The 22,612-nt window shown below is 45.5% G+C and overlaps 1 protein-coding gene across 2 annotated transcripts in view; it reads right to left on the reverse strand.

Moving 5' to 3' along the window:
- BCL9L (BCL9 like) overlaps positions 1-20,728 on the reverse strand; it is a 29,472-nt gene extending 8,744 nt beyond the window's left edge. Inside the window, exons 1-6 of one of the 2 annotated variants that reach the window (XM_072155648.1) lie at positions 20,220-20,727; positions 9,749-10,056; positions 4,373-4,495; positions 1,605-1,809; positions 1,322-1,406; positions 693-764 (exon numbers count right to left, since the gene is read on the reverse strand). In XM_072155648.1, the coding sequence (XP_072011749.1) occupies positions 693-764; positions 1,322-1,406; positions 1,605-1,809; positions 4,373-4,495; positions 9,749-10,010 (747 nt within the window). In that variant the 5' untranslated portion in view covers positions 10,011-10,056; positions 20,220-20,727. Of the gene's footprint in view, positions 1-692; positions 765-1,321; positions 1,407-1,604; positions 1,810-4,372; positions 4,496-9,748; positions 10,057-20,219 lie in introns of both variants that reach the window. The other variant, XM_072155649.1, reaches the window with a different exon arrangement.
- Positions 20,729-22,612: the final 1,884 nt, after the last annotated feature.

Here is a 22,612-nt window from a genome sequence, read left to right on the forward strand (position 1 = left end):
TAAAACAAATATATGAACATCAAAATATGTTAAATCATTGTTATGTGGCAAGGAGAAATGTTACTGTAGCAATTGTTGTAGGAATCCCTTCTGGTTGAAGCCTTAGAAGTAGGGATAAGCGGACCTGTGAAGGTCCTATTAGCCCCCACTGGTAATACCCACAATCAGTGCTGGAACCGATAGCAGGTGTTGCCCTTTAAATGCCGTCGGTGCATGGGATCTCACAGTCACGTCACAGGGAGCGCTCAGTTTCGGTCCGCTCATCACTACTTAGAAGCGAATCAGACATATATCGCCTAATTTTTTTTAAGTAAACGTTTTCTTATTATGGCTAAAAAAGATTTACAGAATCACAGTACAGTATTCAAATCTTTCTGAACCCCCAAATTAGCTTTAATTTACACGTACATTTATACCCACATATAAACTTAACAAGCTTTACATACAGTATAAGCGAGAAGAAACTTCACAATATATTAGGAAAAAAGTCTCTTTCCCCACTTATCAGGCTCTCTTCCTCCACCCCCTCCCTGACATTCCCTTTTAAATTTCTGCTAAATGGACACAAAGAGGAATCATATAACATAGAAGTCAATGGATAGGGGAGGTGGGAGTAGATGATTGAGAGACAAGTGACACAGGCACAGAAAGAAGTAGCTGGAGCTACAATAAGAAGTAAGTTTCTATCTCACCCCTAGTGCTTTATTCACATCAGTACAGGTCAGTACTTCTCTAAAGTGTTCTAAATGATCCTGCTGATGTTTCTGAGAAAGAGAAAGATAGAAAGAGCGTTAACGTTAGGAAGCAACTAGCAGCTGGGAGAAAACATAGCAGCTAAGAAAAGATAATAATAAAAATTCCTTTATTTATATAGCGCACACAGATTACGCAGCGCTGCACAGAGCTTTCCAAATCAGTCCCTGTCCCCAATGGGGCTCACAATCTAATCAGCCTACCAGCATGTTTTGGAGTGTGGGTGGAAACCGGAGGACCCGGAGGAAACCCACGCAAATTCAGAGAGAACATACAAACTCTTTGCAGATGTTGACCTGGGACATGAACCCAGGACCCCAGCGCTGCAAGGCTGTAGTGCTAACCACTGAGCCACCGTGCCGCCCTTAAGAGGAACAAACAGCTACAAATACAGAATACAGGTCAAGAAGAAACCAAAACCAAGTCCCCAATAGAATATATAATCTATATCATGCAACACAGGGACTAATTATATTACGATTATTACCCAATTAGACCACACTTTTTGTTATTTTTCCATCACTAATATTGTGGGGAATACATAGAAGCAGATGAAAATGAAGTGTACCTCATCCAGCTTGGCTCGAGGAACATTTTGCTGGTGGTAAAGCAGAATGGAGTCTGCGTGGCCCTGCAACACAGCTTCGGCGGCCCTGAGAGACGGCAAAGGGAAATTGGAATAAGTTTTTGTGAAGTTTTTTTTTAGGTATTGTCATTTATGGCGATGAGAAGCACAACACTCAGGTTGGGGTGGGTTAGGGGGGTATTTGTGTATATATTAAAATTGTTGGAAAAAAAAAATCAATAAAAAAAATTTGATAAAAAAAAAAAAAAAGAAGCACAACACTCACGTGTTTGCCAAATATGTTGTGAAGACATAAACGTATGGTGACGGAGCCTTGGAAGGACCTCCTGGGCCTCCTCCCTCCCCGTGTAAGCTTTGGTTAGCTCCATGGGGTGTGCTGGAAGAACTGGTGTCATTGAGTCCTGGAAGGGAAGCCGATCCCGATCCTGGCACGGTAGGAGCGGATATTGCAGAATCACTAACGCCACAGTCTAACGATAAGGAGAGAGAAAATAACATAAGAAATAACGTAATCAATCACATTCTAGGCAAATTATATATAAAACAGTCTATATTTATATACATGTGCAACCTTTCCTCCCATGTCGCTCCCAGTAACACATGGAGGTCTTTAGGTTCAGAATGCTTCTTCCTTCATGTATCACCACAACTTAATTCCTCTACTGCTCACACATTTTACAGCTCATGAAGTATCTCTTCTTCCTTGGGGGCAACAACGACTCAAAGCAGAAGAAAATATAACACCTGGCCCCCTACCACTCCTGCAGAGTCTGCCATAGGTTGTGTATCTCTCCCTATACAGCCTTTGTGAGAAAAGAGGAGGAGAGCAGAAAGTTGTTAGATACATGCCAAAATAAGCAGGACAGCCAGCTATGTACAGGGACCGCACAGCCTCTACAACAACAAAACACTAATGCAGAGAAGAGGGTAATTCCCTGCCCCCTACTTCTCCTGCAGAGTCTGCCTTGGGTTCTTATCTCTTCTTGTACACAGATACACAGCCTTTGAGATTCATCACCCTTCTTCCAGGTTTTCCTCCATATATAAAGCTTATGCAATCTTCTTAAATGCTAAAGGCTTTGACAAATCCTCTTGACTGCATTCTGATCTCCCTTTCATTCCCCAATACTTCTGCTCTTTCTGAGAAAGGGGAATAGGAGAGCAGAAAAAACCCAGGAGCAGTTTCCCATTAGATATACGCCAAACTTAGCAGGACAACCAGCTATGTACAGGGATAGCACAGAGACTCTAAAACATCAAAACATTAGAATGGTAACAAACATTAATGCCAAGAAGACTGTAATTCCCTGCCCCCCTACTTCTCCTGAAAGTCTTATATCTCCTTGCATACAGATACAGAGCCTTTGTGACTACTCTCCCTTCTATGTTTCCTCCATATATTAAACTTTTGACAATTCCCCACACTCTGATCTGCCTCTTCTTCTGCAGTTCTGCTGCAATTTCTAAGAAAATGGAGTAAGAGAGCAGAAGGAACAATGAAAGCCAGATAAATGCCAAATTTAGCAGGACAGCCACCTATGTACCGAGTTAGCACAGACTCTACAACAACAACACACTAATGCTGAGGAGAGTGTAATTCCCTGCCCTCTACTTCTCCTGCAGAGTCTGCTGTGGGCTCTTATCTCTTTATGTACACAGATACACAACCATTGTGATTCCTCTCCATTCTTCTATGCTTTCCTCTATACATATAGTCTTTGTGATCTTCCTAAATCTTAAATGCCTTGAGAATTCCTCTTCTCCATACTCTCATCTGCCTCTCCTTCCATAGTACTGCTGAATTTTTTGGGAAAAGGGATATCAGAAAGGACTAAGAAAGCCAGGATCAGTATGCTGCTAGATATATGCCAAATTCAGCAGGACTACCAGCTATGTACAGGGATAACACAGACTCCACAACTAAACATTAGTTAATTTGTTTAATAAGAAATTATGATAAATGAATATGAAAATATTGGCTCATCCTCTTGCTGTTGGCGAGTCCATTTGGCAGCTGTTTGCTATACACATGCATGTGGTTATCCCTGAAGCAGGGTAATACTTGAACCTGGAAAAACCTCCAGCAAGGTCATGACTAAGGCATAGGTCAAGCCTAAATGTGTTAGTCATCATGTTTTCATTACTTAGCTTTGTCTGTTACAACCTTCCTGGAATGCTAAAGGTTTTTCCAAGTTTGGAAATTAGAGTGAATTTTTTATTTACCGTATATACCCGTGTATAAGCTGACTTTTTCAGCACAAAAAATTGGCTCGGCTTATACACGACTGTATAAAAAAATTTATTTAAATACTCGCCTTCCTATGCTCCGTGCGGCTCCTCTTCTTTCTTCTCTTTGCGTGAAACAGCAGGTAGAGGCGCGTCCATGCGCTCTGCTAGCCGGCGCACGCTATGACGTCATCAGCAACGACACAGCCACATCATAGTGTGAGCCGACGGGCAGAGCACATGGAGGCTCCTCTGCCTGCTGTTACACCCAAAGAGCATAAAGAAGAGGAGCCGCATGGAGCATCGGAAGGAGAGTATGTAAGTTGATTTTTTTTTATAAGCCGAGGGGCTGCAGGGGGAGCTGGCTGTATGGGGCAATTCATCATCAGTAGGGGGGACTGACTGCATTGGGCAATACATAACTGAGGAAGGCTGTGACCAATGCATATCCCACCCTAGGCTTATACTTGAGTCAATAAGTTTTCCCAGTTTTTTTGTGGCAAAATTAGGGACTTCAGCTTATACACTGGTGGACATATACTCAAGTATATACGGCAGGTAGCAGGTGAACAATTTAAAAAACAGAAGTACAAAGATGTCCAGGAAAGTTTTGTAACTAGAGAAACTTGAATAGAATATTTAGAGACTCTTCCTAGTGCAATGAGCTTCTATTACTCATGTGGCGGGATACATGAGCAGCTGGAATGATTTTGATTTTTACTACACAATTATCCAATTTCAAACATTATAGGAACTAAAAAAAAAAGAAGAAAAAAAAGAGAATCTATGACTATAGAATTGCCTTACGGTGAGAAACCACTAGATTCTTTTCATCCTCTTCACTGTCTGGACCTGAACACCATTCGTCTCCACTGTATGGCTGTTTTCGTTCCAAAACACAACGCCTCTTGCTACGAGGAGGAATCTCTCCTGAAAAATAAATTATACTACTTATGGCAGGTGAAAAACTCAACCGTTTTATTTCTATATACATGTGTGGGTTTAAGGCTACAATCACATTGCCGTATGGGGGACGTATATAGGGCCGGCGTATATACAGGCGGTCCCCTACTTAAGGACACCCGACTTACAGACAACCCATAGTTACAGACAGACCCCTCTGCCCACTGTGACCTCTGGTGAAGCTCTCTGGATGCTTTAAAATAGTCCCAGACTGCAATAATCAGCTTAAAATTGTCTGCAATGAAGCTTTATTGATAATTCTTGGTCCTATTACAGCAAAAAAATTTGAAACTCCAATTGTCACTGGGGCAAAAAAAAAAATTGTCGGGAACTACAATGATAAAATATACAGTTTCGACTTACATACAAATTCAACTTAAGAACAAACCTACAGTCCCTATCTTGTATGTAACCCGGGGACTGCCTGTATAGCCTATATACGTCCCCCATAGACGGCAATGGACGCACGCCGCCCTACGGGAGCGGTACTGTGCAGCACAGGTGCGGCACTATACCGCTCATTACCCCGTGAAAAGATAGGATATTTCCTATCTGTTCCGGGCATACGACGCTGTGCGCCATATTCTTTCTATGGAGAGGGGCAGTGCTCACTCCCTCCTCATCTCCCGCCTCCACCGTGTGCCCTCGGGTGGGCAACGACAGTGTGAATGCGCCCTTATTCTGTTTTAACACAAAATCAGTTTCTTTGTCCCGGGATGGAATTATTTGTACTCCAGAAATTCTAAAATCACTTACTTTTGATTAAATTGGAATTAAACCAGAACTGGAAACAGTTCCGCTACAATACCCGAGGTGAAGTGCCGAGCTCAACATAAATTTGTGCAGTAAATGCATTCACAAGGTATCAGCTTTCTATATCACCTACAAACTGATTTATAAATGCGAAAATCCAATTACACTCCCGCAAAAAAAAAAAAAGAAGGGAAATTGGAGCGCTGCATGCATAATCCTGTACGAACACTTCTGAAGTGCTAGTCATAAAGAGGACTTTATGGGTTAAATGGGTTATGCAAAATGCTGCATTGAACATATGCCCTTTGGCAAAAAAAAAGCTAATTTATAGGCTTAAATATGATAAAAAAATACCTTTCAATGTAACATTATAAAGCAATTTCTACACCAATTTAACCAGCTTAATACGGCAAAGGATAAAACGCGCAGAAGGTTGCAATTACTGTGCGTCCACTAGGGGCAGCAAAGACTCAGGGTTCACTTACTTTTTGACATGTATTGTAAATATAGGAATTATAGAAGTCAAGTTTTAACATAATCATCAATCTAAAGAAAAGGTGATAAGTGTGTAACTGGTGGGGGCCCGACTGACCTGAATGTTAGGTAAGTCGTGGGCAGACAGTCTCATCTCTATGAAAGGGCCGGAGTACAGGGGCCAAGCCATTTCCAGAAGTAAAATCAGCTTTAGGACAGGAGTACAAAACACCATTGACCACATAGTGCCCCAAAATAAAGCAAAGTCCAAGCATACCATATAGAATTTATGTGCCGAAAAAGCCCCACTTGGCTTCTATTAGAGTGTATGAAAAATAAACTTACCTCCGGAGCTACCGTATATACTCGTGTATAAGCTGAGTTTTTCAGCACAAAAAATGTGCTGAAAAACCTCACTTTGGCTTATACACGAGTCAATTAAAAAAAAAATTTTAATACTCACCCTCCGGTGCCCGGATCCACCGGCGGCGGCTCCCGATACCCGGCGGCGGCCCAATACCCGGCGGCGTTCAGCACATTAAATAAATAAACTTAGTTCTCACCTTCCGGCGATACTAACCCCCGATCCACGGCGCCGGCTTCCGATCCTCGTTGGTGGCTCTCGATCCCCGGCTGCGGCTGTCTTCTTTCTTCTTTTGTCGGCGGAGTCGCGTCCATGCGATCTCCCCGCTGGCGCTTACGATGATGCAGCGGTGTGACGTCATCAGCGGCGACACCGCCACATCATAGTGAGCGCCACCGGGGAGATCGCATGGAAGCGCCTCCGCCGGCAAGAGAAGACAGAAGCCGCTGCCGGGGATCGAGAGCACCGCAGAAGATCGGGGGTGAGTATCGCCGGAAGGTGAGAATTAAGTTTATTTTTTTAAATGTGCTCAACATACATGGGGGCTGGCAGGCTGTATACGTGAGGGGGCAGGCTGGCAGGCTGTATACGTGAGGGGGCAGGCTGGCAGGCTGTATACGTGAGGGGGCAGGCTGGCAGGCTGCATACGTGAGGGGGCAGGCTGGCAGGCTGCATACGTGAGGGGGCAGGCTGGCAGGCTGCATACGTGAGGGGGCAGGCTGGCAGGCTGCATACGTGAGGGGGCAGGCTGGCAGGCTGCATACGTGAGGGGGCAGGCTGGCAGGCTGCATACGTGAGGGGGCAGGCTGCATACGTGAGGGGGCAGGCTGGCAGGCTGCATACGTGAGGGGGCAGGCTGCATACGTGAGGGGGCAGGCTGGCAGGCTGCATACGTGAGGGGGCAGGCTGGCAGGCTGCATACGTGAGGGGGCAGGCTGGCAGGCTGCATACGTGAGGGGGCAGGCTGGCAGGCTGCATACGTGAGGGGGCAGGCTGGCAGGCTGCATACGTGAGGGGGCAGGCTGGCAGGCTGCATACGTGAGGGGGCAGGCTGGCAGGCTGCATACGTGAGGGGGCAGGCTGGCAGGCTGCATACGTGAGGGGGCAGGCTGGCAGGCTGCATACGTGAGGGGGCAGGCTGGCAGGCTGCATACGTGAGGGGGCAGGCTGGCAAGCTGTATACATTAGGGGGGCAGGCTGTATACCACTTGGGGCTGCCTGTATGCTACACCCTCGGCTTATACTCGAGTCAATAGGTTTTCCCAGTTTTTGGTGGTAAAATTAGGGGTCTCGGCTTATACTCGAGTATATACGGTACGTATAGCAGCGCGGGTAAAGACAGGTCCATGTGTTCTGAGTGCATGGACCATCTCTACCTGTACTGCTACATAGTAAGAGTAACAGTAAGAGAACCTCCAAGGGAGATAAGGAGCTGCAGGGGAGTGAGGGGAGGCTGCTGGGCACTTCGTTAGTGAGGGGAGGCTGCTGGGCACTTCGTTAGTGAGGGGAGGCTGCTGGGCACTTCGTTAGTGAGGGGAGGCTGCTGGGCTTTTCGTTAGTGAGGGGAGGCTGCTGGGCTTTTCGTTAGTGAGGGGAGGCTGCTGGGCTTTTCGTTAGTGAGGGGAGGCTGCTGGGCTTTTCGTTAGTGAGGGGAGGCTGCTGGGCATTTCGTTAGTGAGGGGAGGCTGCTGGGCATTTCGTTAGTGAGGGGAGGCTGCTGGGCATTTCGTTAGTGAGGGGAGGCTGCTGGGCATTTCGTTAGTGAGGGGAGGCTGATGGGCATTTCGTTAGTGAGGGGAGGCTGATGGGCATTTCGTTAGTGAGGGGAGGCTGCTGGGCATTGCGTTAGTGAGGGGAGGCTGTGACCAATGCATTTCCAACCCTAGGTTGGCTTATACTCGAGTATATACGTTATGTTACTGCTTTAACCATCTATCAGGCAATTATTAATATAAATTGCTACTGTTTGTGTTAAATGTTCCCTGAAATAATGATAACTTCTGCTTATAATAAACAATGTTGGTTTGGTGGAGGTGGAGACCATAACTATGGGTACATTCATGCACCTGGGCCGGCATACCGCTGTGTGCTGGAGAGGAGGAGGAGGTGACCCCTCCATTTTCCCGTGTACGGCAAGGAACGGTGCAACACGTGGCACCATACTGTCAGCGGGCCGCCATTGCCGTCTATGGGGACGTATTTGTGGCCGCTAATTTGCGCCTGCATATACATAACCCTGGACGGCTGTCTGAATGTACCCTATGGCTGTATTGTTGTTTAAAACATTAAATTTATTTACAAGCTTTGTGTGAATATTAACACATAAAGGAGACAATCACGATTTACTGTATGTCCTGTCGAGTTCTAAAAGCTGTAATATATTTTATTGTTCTTTTAATGTCCCCCGGTTGAGGGCTTATTTATTGCGAGACAAGCTACACATTGGTCACTTATAGAAAATGTTAACAAGTTGTGACAAGGTCACTATTGAATTGGAGAGAAAAATCCCTGTTTATGTGTATTACAGTGACCACAATGTGAATTAGGTCACACTGGAAGCTGTTTTCCATGTGTTGGTCTCTTGGAAGACCTGGTACAGGACTCTAATTGCTGGAGTGGAGACAGAAGTGTGATCACTGCTCCAGACCAAAGGATCCAGATTCTAATGGGTCTAACAATGCACCAGGTGGGCAATCCCTTAAAGAAGGGTGTGGAGCAGTCAGAAGGGGCTCTCTACCTGGAGACACAGAAGCTGGACTGTGTGAGAGCCACACGTGACACGGAGTTACTGAACGTATGTTTCATGCTGGCAGGGAGAAGCCCTCCAGTGGCTAGTGATGGCCGCCACGTGTATAGTTAGAGCCGGACAGGCAAGGATTTTGTGTGATACTGGTGTTTTTCTGGAATAAATGCACAGTTTCAACTTGAATCCTGCTGTCCAAAAGAGCTTTGTCATTGCCGACCCCCCACGTTTGAGCTGAACCCCTACAATGTATAAAACCCTAATAGGATCACCTATATTATATTTACTGTGATAAGGTTTTTATTGCACGGCCCTCCAGAAACCAGCAGGACACAAAGTCATAGGAAGTTCCTAATTCTGCTTCCTGGGGCTCACTGGGAAGCTTCATCAGGGTAAGAATAATATGGCTATGCATATATATATATATTTTTTGTTGTTGTTGGGGGGGGGGGGGGGGGAGTAGGTGTTACTAATGTTATATAATGAAAGCAAAATTCCTACAATAGAAAAACTAATTTTATCTCCATCTTCTTAAATGTGTAACACTGCTACATCGGTTGTAGCACTAGGAGCTGTTTATTTTAGTAAGCAGTTCCTAGTGTCCTTTTTATGGGTGACATGTCCTCTTTAATGGTTCATCTTATGTGTGATTGTACTGAATGGTATTGCACAATTTATTCATTGTTTTATATGGCATTCAATAAGTGTGTTAGATAATGGATCATATTAAGAGGTCAGGGCATTATGACTGTCATTTTTATTTCTTTTACCATAATACAATAATTCTAATGGGATAAGGGGGGATCTATTTTGTCCTAGGAGGTGCTATGGTATTGTAGTGTATCACGGCTGACATTGGAGATTAGGAATTTTTTTACTATCTTACCTTTTGGTTCTGCGTCCAGAGAAGGGGTTCCTGGTTCCTTCTGCTCTACTACCTCTGGAGCGGTCTCTCTTTGCCCATTCCCATGATTTGGAGGAGCCTGGTTCTGTGTGGTTTTCAGACCCAACCCACTTGGTGACATGTGATTGGGTTTGGGGCCAAGCAGGCCTGTCCCTTTGGATCCTTGGCTCACATTTGCAGGCTGTGATTGTCCACCATTGCTAGATGCCTTCCCATGATTGGTCAGTTTGCTTTCAGGGTGCATTTGATTGGCGGAGAATTACACTGTTGTTAAGAGGGATGTGAAGAACCTGGAAAAAAAGAAAAAATAAATCCATTAATATCAATTATAACATATTCTACAGAAACGTTCTACAAGCCACATTTTTATGAAATATATTTCATTCATATATTTAATGTGGGCGAGTGTCCACTTTTTACCATTCTAACATGTTAAAGGGGTTGGCCAATTTTCATTCCTTTGAGAGCCTCAGCCTTTTCCTGTTCTCACCATGCTGCCCTCATGAGAAATATACACAGTAATATATATATATATATATATATATATATATATATATATACATACACCAGCTTCCTCTCTCTCACTGCTCCAGCCATCCTCATGGTGTCACCCTCTGTGTGCATATCTCTCTCTCACGGTTTATCCACACTGACAGAGACAGGAAGAGATAGGGGAGAGGACCAGGATGTGTCATAACTCTCCTGCTACAGCTCCTCCTATTCAGCAGAGCTCAGACATATAAACAAAGAATCAGAGAGTCTGCACACAGTACAAAAATAAGCAGCAGGAGTGCCGAATCACTTGATGGACATTCAGAAATTATCCACAAGACAGTAAAGGCACATGGCAATCTTATGTAACAGAGTGGCCAAGACCTTCAAGCTCAGAAATTCGGACTTAATTTGATAAAATATTGTGGGTAGACCTTTACTCTTTAACAAAGCTCCAAATCCTCTCTTTGGGATCTATAAAGTTACTGAATATTAAGATCTTCTTCAGTCACTCACTGCAAACTTCCAAGCATTAGGGTGATGTCACACATGGCGTTTTTAGGTCGTTATTAGTGCGTTTCCAGATCGTAAAAAAACAAACAAAACAGTTTTCCGAATTTGCGCAATTTTACGATCTGAAAACAGCTAAAAACAGCCCAAAAAAACTCCATGTGTGACATCACCCTAAGCAGTATGACAGTGTTTACCCATGGCGGTGGATCCAATTTTATCATTTTGGAGCTTGTTAGCAAAAGAACTAGACATGAGAGGTTGTCTGATAAAAACTTTTCACAGCTCTGTAGACCAAAGTATATAAAAAAAAAAAAAAAAAAAAAAAGTGTCGGGCAATACAAAATACAGATGAAGTATTGAACACCAATTTTTGAAGTATCTTTATTTCTATGTAAGGGTGTATTGACATGAAGAGGTCACACTAGGAAAAATTATTGAACGCATGAAGAAAGAGAGGTGCAAAAGGCCAAGGAAAGTCATGACACCAACTGAAATCTATCAGTAATTAGAAAGCAATCCTGACACATAATATCTGCTGGTTCAATTGATGGCATATAAAAAGGTCTCTGCTTCAAAAAATGCCACATTATGTCACCTTTACATCATGTGGGTGTGAAAGGGCATGGGGCGTCCCTGCTCTGTGACAGCTTACTTTTTAAAAACCTTTTAAAAACTTTTGTTCAAAAGGTTTTTATGTAAAACTTTGCCAGGACTTGGCATAGTTTTGCCGGGTGACTACAACGTCCAATGGATACATGGAGAAGCCTCAATGTATCCAGTGGGACACGGGGATGTGGCCTGTATCATATGCCGGAATACGATAAATTCCCCCCTATATCGGGATATCACTCCAAAAGCACCATACCAACTGTAAAGTTTGGAGGTGGTAACATCACAGGATAGGGCTATTTTTCAGCATCCAGAACTGGCAAATCTCTCATAAATTGTCGGAAGGATGAATGGCCCCATGTACAGAGAGACCTGTGTAAATAAAAAATCTCAGCCAAGGAAGCCATCAGCTACCAGGAAATTTTTACCAGCTGCCGAGTACATTGCACAGAACACTACATAGTGCCATCAGGAAGTACAATTTGTCCTACAAAATACAAGTCCATAAAAACTAAAAATGTTCTGTTTTTTTTGGAATGGGGCAAAAAAAAAATGGAAAAGGACCTGGGTAACCAGTTGGATTTCTGAACATGGTTCACTACTGCACCCGTATAGGTGTTTTGGGGACACTAAATCACTAAAACATTTGCCTGGTTTAGTGCCCCAAATATCCTTGATACGTTGCCTTTAAGTCCAGCAGAAAACGAAAACATAGCTTGCTCGGTTTTTCCCAATAGAAGTAAAGAAAGCGGGACGTGCAGGCACATTAATGTTGTGGGTGGAGGAGATTGTTGGCTATGTATGAGCAGCAGCTGGGGGATAGTTAGGATGACCCCATATACATTAGATGGTCAGCCGCTCCCTCCGGAATTGGAATCTTCAGATAAGTTTCAAAAAGAAAATAGAATCTGCAAGCATTGCCCAGAAAATGCAGAAGTTCTGGCTGTTCTGTGTTGTCCCCCTCCATTAGTCTGCATGTTCTCCGTGATTTGGCAAGGTGACTGCTGAATTCTGTTAGGCGCATTCAATAATCAACAGCAGGGAGATCGGGAGACAACAAGGATGTGGAACAGAAAATCCTGCAAACAAACTGTTCCTGTTGTACATTATATAAGCTGTCACATACACACATCGTCCCACGTGTTTCCAAAACAAACCGGTTACCCAGCTACACGGCTTCCTGCAGCTGACAACCAGGGCCGGAACACAAAATACCGAACCGTACAAAAATCAAGGAACCTTGCACCCGAAAATTTAAACCAGTGAATCAGGAGTTAGAACCGTAGCTTAAGACTGAACTAATTTTTTTCTTTAGCAAAATATTTTGGGGAGAGTTGACAACTTCTGCTACATATTATCACCACGTTGTATCAACAGGAAAGTAAAAGTCAAGGGAAGCCAACATTATAAAATTACCCAGTTAGGAAGCTAGCTCTCATTGGTTAAGGATCAGGCCCTTTCCAATTTTTTTAAATTTCCAATTTTCACTCCCCACCTTCAAAAATCTATAACTTTTTTTTAATTTTTACTAGTAAAGAGCTGTGTGACGGCTTGTTTTCTGCGTAACAAATTGCACTTCATAGTGATGGTATTGAATATTCCATGCCGTGTACTGGTAAGCAGGAAAAAAATTCCAAATGCAGTGAAAAATGGTGAAAAAACGCATTTGCAGTTTTCTTGTGGGCTCGGATTTTACGGCTTTCACTGTGTGTCCCAAATGACAGGTCTACTTTATTCTTTGGGTCAATACGATTACGGGGATAACAAATTTGTATAGGTTTTATAATGTTTTCATACATTTACAAAAATTAAAACCTCCTGTACAAATTGTTTTTTGATTATGCCATCTTCTGGTGCTAATAACTTTTTCATAGTTCGTTTTATGGAGCTGTGGATGGTGTCATTTTTTGCGACTTTTGATGATGTTTTCAATGATATCATTTTTAGGACTGTACGACCTATTGATCACTTTTTATATATTTTTTAAATATTTTTCAAAATGGCAAAAAAGTGCCATTTTCGACTTTGGGCGCTGTTTTCCATTACGGGTTAAATGCAGTAAAAAAAACGTTATTATATTTTGATAGGTCGGGTATTTTTGGACGCAGCAATATCTAATGTGTTTATGATTTTTACTGTTTATCAGTTCTAGGGAAAGGGGGAGGATTAGGATTTTTAGTTTTTTTTAAAACTTTTTTACATTTTTCTTTTTACTATTTTTCAGACTCCATAGGATATTTTAACCCTAGGTTGTCTGATCGATCATATCATATACTGCCATACTACAGTGTGGCAGTGTATGGGGATTTTCCTCCTCATTCATTGTAATGAAAGGGTTAAAACGAGATAGCCTTGGGATATGCAGCAAAGACTTACCGGCTATGGATAGGACTCAGCCCGTGAGCCCTCTCCATGCACCGGGACCCACCGCCCGCTGTGAATATGAACCGGTCATGAACCAGTTAAAGGGGTTGTCCACTTTTCAATCTTTGTCTTTGCCTCCTTTGATATGTTCAGCCTTTCCCTGTTCTCACCATGCTGCCCTTTGCATATAAAACAGCTTCCTCTCACTGCTCTGGGCTGTCCTCATGGCGTCACCCACTGTGTCTCTCTTTTTACTGTCCATCCTCACTGATAGAAAGGAAGAACGGAGGGATCAGGATGTGTCATAACTCTCCTGCTACAGCTCCTCCTATTCAGCAGAGCTCAGACATATAAACAAAGAATCACAGAAAGTTTGCACAAAGTAGGTAGCGGGACTACTTAATAACTTGATGAACATTAAGGGATTATTATTTAGGCAGTAAAAGCACATGAGCAACTTTTGAAAAAGAGTGCCCAACCCCTTTAAAACTGCCGCTTTGCACCCAGTCTTAAAATCCCCCCCCCCCCCCACACCAGTGGACAGCGCGCAGAACCGACTTATAGGCTCCGGCCTGTCAGACCTGTTTAGACCAGGATTGTTTCGATTAGCTCTAGTCTCCGCTGGTGACTATAGTAAAAACAATGGGTCGGGGGATTTTATTGGAAGCTAAATCAGTATGATCACAGAAATACAAAATTTATGTTTTCTTTTGTGTTTTTACGCCATTAAGAAAATTTTAATCTTTTGAGAAAGGAAAAAACTGTCGCAATGTCTTATTCTACGGCCAATAACTTTTACGCTTCTGAGCCTTTTTGGGGCCTTTCTTAATGCTAATTTTTATGTCGGATGAAAAAGTGATGATTCAAACTTTTGTGTTTTTTTTTATAGGTTTACCACCAGGAGTAATTGTTTTTATATTATGATAGATCGTTACTATCATGATTATGATTGTTAGTTAATTTTTCATTACAGATCGCTCTATGAGTCTCTAAGAGACTCCCGACTGTCCCAGCAATGGATTGTGACCCCTGATGATCCCAGCCAATACGGTGCATGTAAGTGGGCACAGCACATGGACCCCCAGCCCCGGTGATAGAAGTTTTTTTTTTTTTTTTTGCATATTTGCATAAAGTGTTTCACATGTTCACAACCTGACAGTGTAGAAGAAATGTACAAGTGACAGAGACAGGCATGTGATCAGGAGAGATCTGCCGGGTTATTTGTAGACATCTGATAAACATCACACTGAGGAGCCCCCGGGACAGCGTTGTGTGTTATCCTCCGCAGCGATGTCCTTGTCACATGACTGTCAGCGGTGCGCTGCTCCTCACACAGCAGAGCTCAGGTCACTCGCCAAGTATAAAATATGCATTATATATGCGCAGGGACAGGAATACATCCATCACGGGAAAAGGAGACGTCTGCAAAGGGTTCACAATCAAATTCTTTTCTGCTTTTACATTTCCATTTTGTTGCATCACACGTCAGCTGTATTCATCCGGACCATAATATCACACATGGCGCTAATTTATTCAACCAATCCTGCAGGGCCAAATAAAGAAACTCAATCCTAAACCTGCAAAATCTTATCGTCTAGGAGGGGGGGGGGGATGTTTTACCCTTTTCTTACCAGGTCCTTTTCCAGTTTTGCGTTTCCGTTTTTAAGTCCCCTTCTTAGAAAATGTAACAGTCTGTAAAGTGAGATCACAGAGGGGCTAGGGTAGCCCCTAAGACTCATTTGCATGATTTTAAAGTTTGACCTTAGATGTAAGGAAGCCATGGATCACACATGTAAGGTTGCGGTCACACGTTACGTTTCGAACCTGTTATTGGCCCGTTTTTAATCAGTCCGTCAAAAAAACGCATCCATTTTTGACAGGTTTTACCAATTATCTTAATTAAAACTCAAAACGCATCATTTTTTGACAAGTTCTAATTAAGATAATTGGTAAAACCTGTCAAAAACGCATGCGGTTTTTAATGGATTGCTTAAAAACGGACCAAAAATGGGTTCAAAACGCCATGTTTGACTGCAGCCTAAGAAGATTACCACAGTCACGGTGCCTGGATCGATGAGTAAGTGTCCCCTGGTTGTTCAGGCTGGATTTGGATGGTAGATTCCATTGATTGCATCCAAAATCCAAGTTCATCAGGAAGTCAGTGCACAGAGAGCCAACATCTATTAGTGATGTGGCACAAGCAACATGTGATGGATAAACTACTAGGAAGGACAAAATATGCCGGATATACAGCACTGAGGTGGCCAGAAATATTTAGGAAGCCGTACACCATACTCCCCCATGCCCAATGGGGGTCATTTATCTTAGTCTGATGCGCCTTTTTTGGTTGTATTTTAGTGACTTTTTGAGCGCTTTGGGTTATTGCACAATTTTTTGCACCTTTTTCCAGTAGCTCCTGGTTTGAGCCTTATTTGTCCTAGTATTTCTCCGGCTTCCAGGTGTTTTCGCCTTTTGTAACATTGATATGCGCCTATATGAGCGCAATGGTATGATTTGCACAACAAATTGTGCCTTTTTTAAAATTTGCACTTAGACAATAATTTCCTGTGTTTGCAGGCCTCTAGACAGAAATGGACAGAAATATTCAGTTTACAAGGATGAAAAAACATTCACGGAAGGCGCAAGACTTTATTCCATCTGGTGACAGTTAATAAAAAAAAGTCATTGTATTGCTGATGGCTAAAATAATCGATTTGATCATTTTAATCTTTACTAGAGATGAGCATTCCCGAACTTAAAGGTGCGTCTACACGTTCAGTTTTTCCGATGCAGTTTTTGAAGCCAAAAGCAGATGTGTATCATCATTAGGAAGTGCTACTCCTCCTCTATTTTCACTCCACGCCTGGTTTGGGCATCAAAAACTGCATCTGAAAAACTGACCGTGTGACACCACCCTCCGGTTCCGCATCTTCTGTTCGGAAGCTGCGCCAAACGAAGCCAATCAGTTTTACGCTCCTAGAAACTAGACATGGCTGTGATTGGACAGTTAACACTTCGTTAAAGGGGTTATCCGGGTATAAAAATGTACTTAGGGCAGTGCTATTTAAAACTAATAAACATGCACTTACCGCCTCCGGCGCCGCTGATGTCCCGTGCCACAATCCGTTTGATCCATGCCCCTGTTTGTTTACAGGGCCACAGAAGCCGCGCACACGAAGCTTCCAGCCGGCGATGTGGTCAGCTCCTCCCATCCGTCCCTATCTCTCAGCGTTGTAAGTGCTGGGTGACGTTGTCGGATGGGAACTTCCGGCCGGCAGGAAGCTCCCTGTGTGCTCTAGTAACCAAACCGGCGCACAGAGGAGACTGACCGCGGCGCGGGACATCAGCAGCGCTGGAGGAGGTAAGTACACGTTTATTATTTTTAGCCCGGTCCTAAGTAAAATTTTATACCCGGATAATCCCTTTAACAAATGAGTTAAAGGCACACATGCCTTTGTTAACAAGTGTGTTGACATTGCGGTTACAAAATGAAACGCAAAAGTTAACACAATGTTGACAACAATGTAATTAGGCAAATCTCCTCTACAGCTGTTTGGAAAATGCATGCGTTAAACGCAAACAAAGTGTGTGATTGCAGACTACAATAAACGGCTATTATCTAAGCTTTATTATTAATTCTGGTTCTTATGACAATCCAACATTTTTAAAATCCAACTGTTACAGAGACCAAAAATATTTGGTCTGGATCTACAATTATAAAATACACAATTCTGACTTGCATACAAATTCAACTTAAGAACAAACCTACAGAACCTATCTTGTGCGTAACCCGAGGACTAGTATAGCAGCAGTACAGGCAGTCCCCGGGTTACGTACAAGATAGGGTCCGGAGGTTTGTTCTTACGTTGAATTTGTATGTACATCGAAAGCGTATATTTTATCATTGTAGATCCAGACAAAAAAAAAATTTGGGCCCCAGTGACATTTGGAGTTTAAACATTTTTTGTTGTAATGGGACCAAGAATTATCAATAAAGCTTCATTACAGATACCTTACAGCTGATTATTGCAATCTGGGATTATAGTAACATCCAGAGAGCTTCACCAGAGGTCAGAGGGGTCTGTCTGTAACTATGGGTTGTTTGTAAGTCGGGTGTCCTTAAGTAGGGGACCGCCTGTACTGTGCATTGTACACTGACCCTATTCATATGATGGATGGAAGTGGAGTTGGTGCTAAGGAAAGCTGATCAACTTCTAAAAACCAAACATCCCCTTTAAGGCTGAGGACCTTATTATACTGGCCAACACTAGACACCTATGGGAAGAAACATTGCTACGTTCTTTCCTTATTTAGTATACATTGCATAAAAGATACATTAAATCCACATAGGGAAAAACCTGCAGCATCAATCGACATGCTGCAGCCTTACACCACCGGGCAGCTCGTGCAGGCGTGGATCTGACTTGGGTTAATCTCCACCACTTTGCTGCTACTCTATATAACAAAGGATTACACCCCGGCAAATCTGCAGCAGATAATCTGCCGTGAAAATAGAACCTGTGCTGAGTGATAGAAACTATTAGGATGAATCAGGGGCGGATTAAGACTGCCATAGGCCCTGGGCTGTATGAATATTATAGTCCCTACAAGTCTGGAGTCACTTCCTACATCTCATACTAGAATCAGCTTCTTAGGGAATGGAGGATGTGTCCTTTCTGCTGCTCCAGGACCTTTAAAGGTCCTAAAATGGCTCTTGTGTACATGTGTATTGAGTGCAGGAACAGATGTAAGAAGATTTCAAGGGTGAAGATCCTTCTCAGTATAAACATTTTGTGGGTGATTTGGGTAGCCATGGGCACCTAAGAAGGTTTAGGCCCTGGACTATCACAGAAAACGCCAATATTATAATCCATGTATGGGCGGTATTGACATACAGCAGGTCCTATTCCGTTTACATGAGCAGGGTTTGCAAAAGTCCATGTGCTTCCCGCTAAACACAGCCTCAATCCGAAAACCTGCAACAATTCTGCTGAATGGGAATATCCACTAAGGACAGACACAGGTGCCTATAAAATAAAGTTAACAAATTTGTAAGGACCAATCACAGCTTGATGGAACAGAACTCAATACAGGCAGCCCCTGGGTTACGTACAAGATAAGTTCCTTGGGTTTGTTCTTCAGTTGAATTTGTATGTAAGTCGAAACTGTATATTTTATAATTGTAGATCGAGACAAAGTTTTCTTTTTCCCCAGGGACAATTGGAGTGTCAAAATTTTTTGCTGTAATGGGACCAAGGATGATCAATAAAACTTCATTACAGACACCTTACAGCTGAACATTGCAGTCTGGGACTATAGTAACATCCAGAGAGCTTCACCAGAGGTCACAGTGGGCAGAGGGGTTCGTCTGTAACTAGGGGTCATCTGTAAGTCGGGTGTCCTTAAGTAGGGGACCGTCTGTAGTATTGTATTGTAGAGATCTATGATGTTGTGGGTCCAGTTCAGCCGAGCTGCGGTCAAAAGGAAGCATGAACTAGGTTTCCCGAGCCAAAGATGGACATCCATACGGATTCTGGTGCCCCTAAATGTATGTGGAAAATCGTGGCTTCACCTCAGACTTTCTCCAGAACCCACAGATAATCTTTCAGATCTTAGGATCCCTGTGCTTGTGTAGGCCTGATTTCACAGACAAAACACAGTGTTGTGGACGGGACTCCAAGGATCACGTTCATAATGATGCAAGGAGTCCCTGCTTCCATTCAAAACAGAGGGACCGAATTGGAATCATGATCCAGGATTCACAGACCGACCACGGTCACCTGTCTCCGGCCTCAGAGGGGAGAAATCCAGTGCGGAATAACAACATGCGGCACATTATACAATCCATGGCTCATCTCAGTAACTTTGTAACCACAAGGTATTGTAATACACAGAAACATTTGGTCTTGTGTATAAAAAAAATCTCATATTTCAATGGGAGAAGGTGAAATCTGCAATATGAAATGACCACCTAAGGGAGTGAGTGCTCCAGCCGTGATCAGAACACACGTTGCCACTTCGATTACTTTTAATTTCCGATGTTTATTTTTCTCCATCTTATCCGGTTTATTTTCTACATAGCAAACTGTAAGGAAGATACTTTGTTCTGACTACGACTACACTTTAGCTGACGTCTCTGTGACTACGTAGGTAGATCCCTAATGGGTCATGGGTGCTGTCCACGGTCCTAATGATGATTAATCGGACGCGATACCCTTATGGACACCCCTAGGCCTTGGTCACACGTGGGGGAAGAGCCACGACCACATTACAACAGTGGTCAGAGGATAACCAGGTGTGAATATGACCGTATACGCTGCACAATTGTTACCCTTTTGGCTATGACGTCCCATGTTACACGTATTGGTGATTATGATGTCACATGTATGGCAGCTCCTTGTATGGCTGCTCGGGCACACATACCAGATGCCAGCACAGATGGGCACGGTGCCCGCACCTGGCGCCTTGTCCTTACCTGTCACTGCTCTCCCCTGCGGCCTCCCATCTTGTCTCCGGCCTCCTGGAGGGGGATCCTTCCCCTTCTCAGCATCCGCAGCTCGGGGACAGAGGGGGAGAGGGAGCCGCAGCCGGGGCACGGAGCACGGAGCCCCCTCTCATCCTGCCCCCTCCTCCGTGCTGCATGGAAGCCGCCTGCCCGCCACCTCCGCCTCACAATCCGGCCACAGAATGGACGCGCACCCCGGGAAGGACGAGCCCCCTCCCCGCGGCGCAGCACTGCTCTCCCCGCTCCCTCCCGGGGGCTCAGGAGCTCGGATGTGGGAAGACACTGGATCCACAGACGCTCTGCCTGCCCGCTGTCAAAATAAGAGCCTCTCCCCTGTAACTGCTTCCTGCTCTCCCTCCTCCTCCTGTCTCCTGTGCTCAGTCCTCCCAGCCTCCCGCACACCTGGGACACGCAGCCCGGGAACACAGGACAACGGAGGCCGAGGGGAGGCTGAGGGGGGAGACAGGACAACGGAGGCCGAGGGGAGACAGGGGAGGCTGAGGGGGGAGACAGGACAACGGAGGCCGAGGGGAGGCTGAGGGGGGAGACAGGACAACGGAGGCCGAGGGGAGGCTGAGGGGAGAAGAGGAGGCTGAGGGGGGAGACCGGACAACGGATGCTGAGGGGAGGCTGAGGAGGGAGACAGGACAACGAAGGGCCGAGGGGAGACAGAGGAGGCTGAGGGGGGAGACAGGACAACGGAGGCCGAGTGGAGACAGGAGAGGCTGAGGGGGGAGAGAGGACAACGGAGGCCGAGGGGAGACAGGGGAGGCTGAGGGGGAAGACAGGACAATGGAGCCCGAGGGGAGACAGAGGAGGCTGAGGGGGAGACAGGACAACGGAGGCCGAGGGGAGACAGGACAACGGAGGCCGAGGGGGAGACAGGACAACGGAGGCCGAGGGGAGACAGGGAAGGCTGAGGGGGAGACAGGACAACGGAGGCCGAGGGGAGACAGGGGAGGCTGAGGGGGAGACAGGACAACGGAGGCCGAGGGGAGACAGAGGAGGCTGAGGGGTGAGGCTGAGGGGGGAGACAGGACAACGGATGCCGAGGGGAGGCTGAGGAGGGAGACAGGACAACGGAGTCCAAGGGGAGACAGAGGAGGCTGAGGGGGGAAACAGGACAACGGAGGCCGAGGGGAGACAGAAGAGGCTGAGGGGGGAGACAGGACAACGGAGGCCGAGGGGGGAGACAGGACAACAGAGGCCGAGGGGAGACAGGAGAGGCTGAAGGGGGAGACAGGACAACAGAGGCCGAGGGGAGAAGGGGAGGCTGAGGGGGGAGACAGGACAACGGAGGCTGAGGGGGGGGAGACAGGACAACGGAGGCCAAGGGGAGACAGGAGAGGCTGAGGAGGGATACAGGACAACGGAGGCCGAGGGGAGACAGTGGAGGCTGTGGGGGGAGACAAGACAACGGAGGCCGAGGGGAGGCTGAGGGGGGAGACAGGACAACAAAGGCCGAGGAGAGACAGGGGAGGCTGATGGGGGAGACAGGACAACGGAGGCTGAGGGGAGACAGGGAAGGTTGAGGGGGAAGAAAGGACAACGGAGGCCGAGGGGAGACAGGACAACGGAGCCTGAGGGGAGACAGTGGAGAGAGGATGAAGAGGATACTACAGAGGTTGAAGAGGAAGAGAGGATGAGGAGGAAGACAGGACAACAGAAGACAGGACAAGAGAGGATGAGGAGGACACTACAGAGGCTGAGGAGGGGAAGAGAGAACGAGGAGGACACTACAGAGGCTGAGGAGGGGAAGAGAGAACGAGGAGGACACTACAGAGGCTGAGGAGGGGAAGAGAGAACGAGGAGGACACTACAGAGGCTGAGGGGGAAGAGAGAACAAGGAGGACACTACAGAGGGAAGAGAGGACAAGGAGGACACTAGAGAAGCTGAGGGGGAAGAGAGAACAAGGAGGACACTACAGAGGCTGAGGAGGGGAGACAGGACGAGGAGGACACTACAGAGGCTGAGGGGGAAGAGAGGATGAGGAGGACACTACAGAGGCTGAGGAGGGGAGACAGGACGAGGAGGATACTACAGAGGCTAAGGGGGAAGAGAGGAGGAGGAGGACACTACGGAGGCTGAGGAGGGGAGACAGGACGAGGAGGATACTACAGAGGCTAAGGGGGAAGAGAGGAGGACACTACAGAGGCTGAGGAGGGGAGACAGGACGAGGAGGATACTACAGAGGCTAAGGGGGAAGAGAGGGTGAGGAGGACACTACAGAGGCTAAGAGGGAAGAGAGAACAAGGAGGACACTACAGAAGCTGAGGAGGGGAGACAGGACGAGGAGGACACTACAGAGGCTGAGGAGGGGAAGAGAGAACAAGGAGGACACTACAGAGGCTGAGGGGGGGAG

Source organism: Engystomops pustulosus, chromosome 6 (assembly GCF_040894005.1).
Source record: "Engystomops pustulosus chromosome 6, aEngPut4.maternal, whole genome shotgun sequence".
Taxonomy (NCBI): domain Eukaryota; kingdom Metazoa; phylum Chordata; class Amphibia; order Anura; family Leptodactylidae; genus Engystomops; species Engystomops pustulosus.